Source organism: Corvus brachyrhynchos, unplaced genomic scaffold, assembly GCF_000691975.1.
Source record: "Corvus brachyrhynchos isolate BGI_N302 unplaced genomic scaffold, ASM69197v1 scaffold1282, whole genome shotgun sequence".
NCBI classification, from domain to species: Eukaryota; Metazoa; Chordata; class Aves; order Passeriformes; family Corvidae; genus Corvus; species Corvus brachyrhynchos.
The window spans coordinates 78,546-79,442 of record NW_008236796.1 but is presented as its reverse complement, the minus strand read 5'-3'; the positions used below and the strand labels follow the sequence as shown (position 1 = coordinate 79,442).

Sequence of the window (897 nt, the reverse complement as noted above, 5' to 3'; positions counted from 1 at the left end):
CACGCCCCCGGCCGGGGCTGTGCCTCAGGGGGGCCCCGGCTCAGCGTTCCAGAGGCAAATTCCCCACGGAGAGCGGGAAGTTCCCTGAGGAGGATGCGGAAGCGGCAGAGGTGAGCCGGGGCAGAATTCCCAAGGTTTTTGGGAATCCCAGCTGAGGTGCAGGTGAGGGCAGGAGCTGCCCCCTCCTCAGGAGCTGGATGAGCTGGATGAGCTGGATGAGCTGGATGCAGAACTCCTGGGAATGGCCAGAGCCGGGTCCAGGCCGGGGAAAGGCGCCGGGAAGGTGCTGGATCCCAAAAACGGTACCGGGAATTCTGCTTTGCTTTTCCGTGGGGACATTCCCACGGGATCAGACCCCATTCCCTGTTCCCCTCAGAGCCATTCCCATGGGATCAGATCCCATTCCCGGTTCCCTGTGGAGCCATTCCCACGGGATCAGACCCCACAGAGGTGAGCCGGGGCAGAATTCCCAAGGTTTTTGGGAATCCCAGCTGAGGTGCAGGTGAGGGCAGGAGCTGCCCCCTCCTCAGGAGCTGGATGAGCTGGATGAGCTGGATGCAGAACTCCTGGGAATGGCCAGAGCCGGGTCCAGGCCGGGGAAAGGCGCCGGGAAGGTGCTGGATCCCAAAAAAGGTACCGGGAATTCTGCTTTGCTTTTCCGTGGGGACATTCCCACGGGATCAGACCCCATTCCCTGTTCCCCTCAGAGCCATTCCCATGGGATCAGAGCCCATTCCCTGTTCCCCTCAGACCCCATTCCCACGGGATCAGACCCCATTCCCTGTTCCCAGAGCCTCTCCATGAAACCCCCTTGGTCCCGCTGGGATCTCTGATTGTCCCTCCCTTCTCCCGTTCCTCCGGGGAATTCCCAGGCCCCGGGGACCCCCTGGAGAAGCT

General features: G+C 62.2%; 1 protein-coding gene across 1 annotated transcript in view; it reads left to right on the top strand.

Annotated features, from left to right (window-relative positions):
• Nucleotides 1-572: 572 nt before the first annotated feature.
• Nucleotides 573-897, top strand: part of LOC103611336 (fas-binding factor 1 homolog) — a 6,429-nt gene continuing 6,104 nt past the window's right edge. The window contains exon 1 of the mRNA XM_017727962.1: nucleotides 573-633. Coding sequence (XP_017583451.1) covers nucleotides 573-633 — 61 coding nt within the window. The remainder of the gene's footprint in view (nucleotides 634-897) is intronic.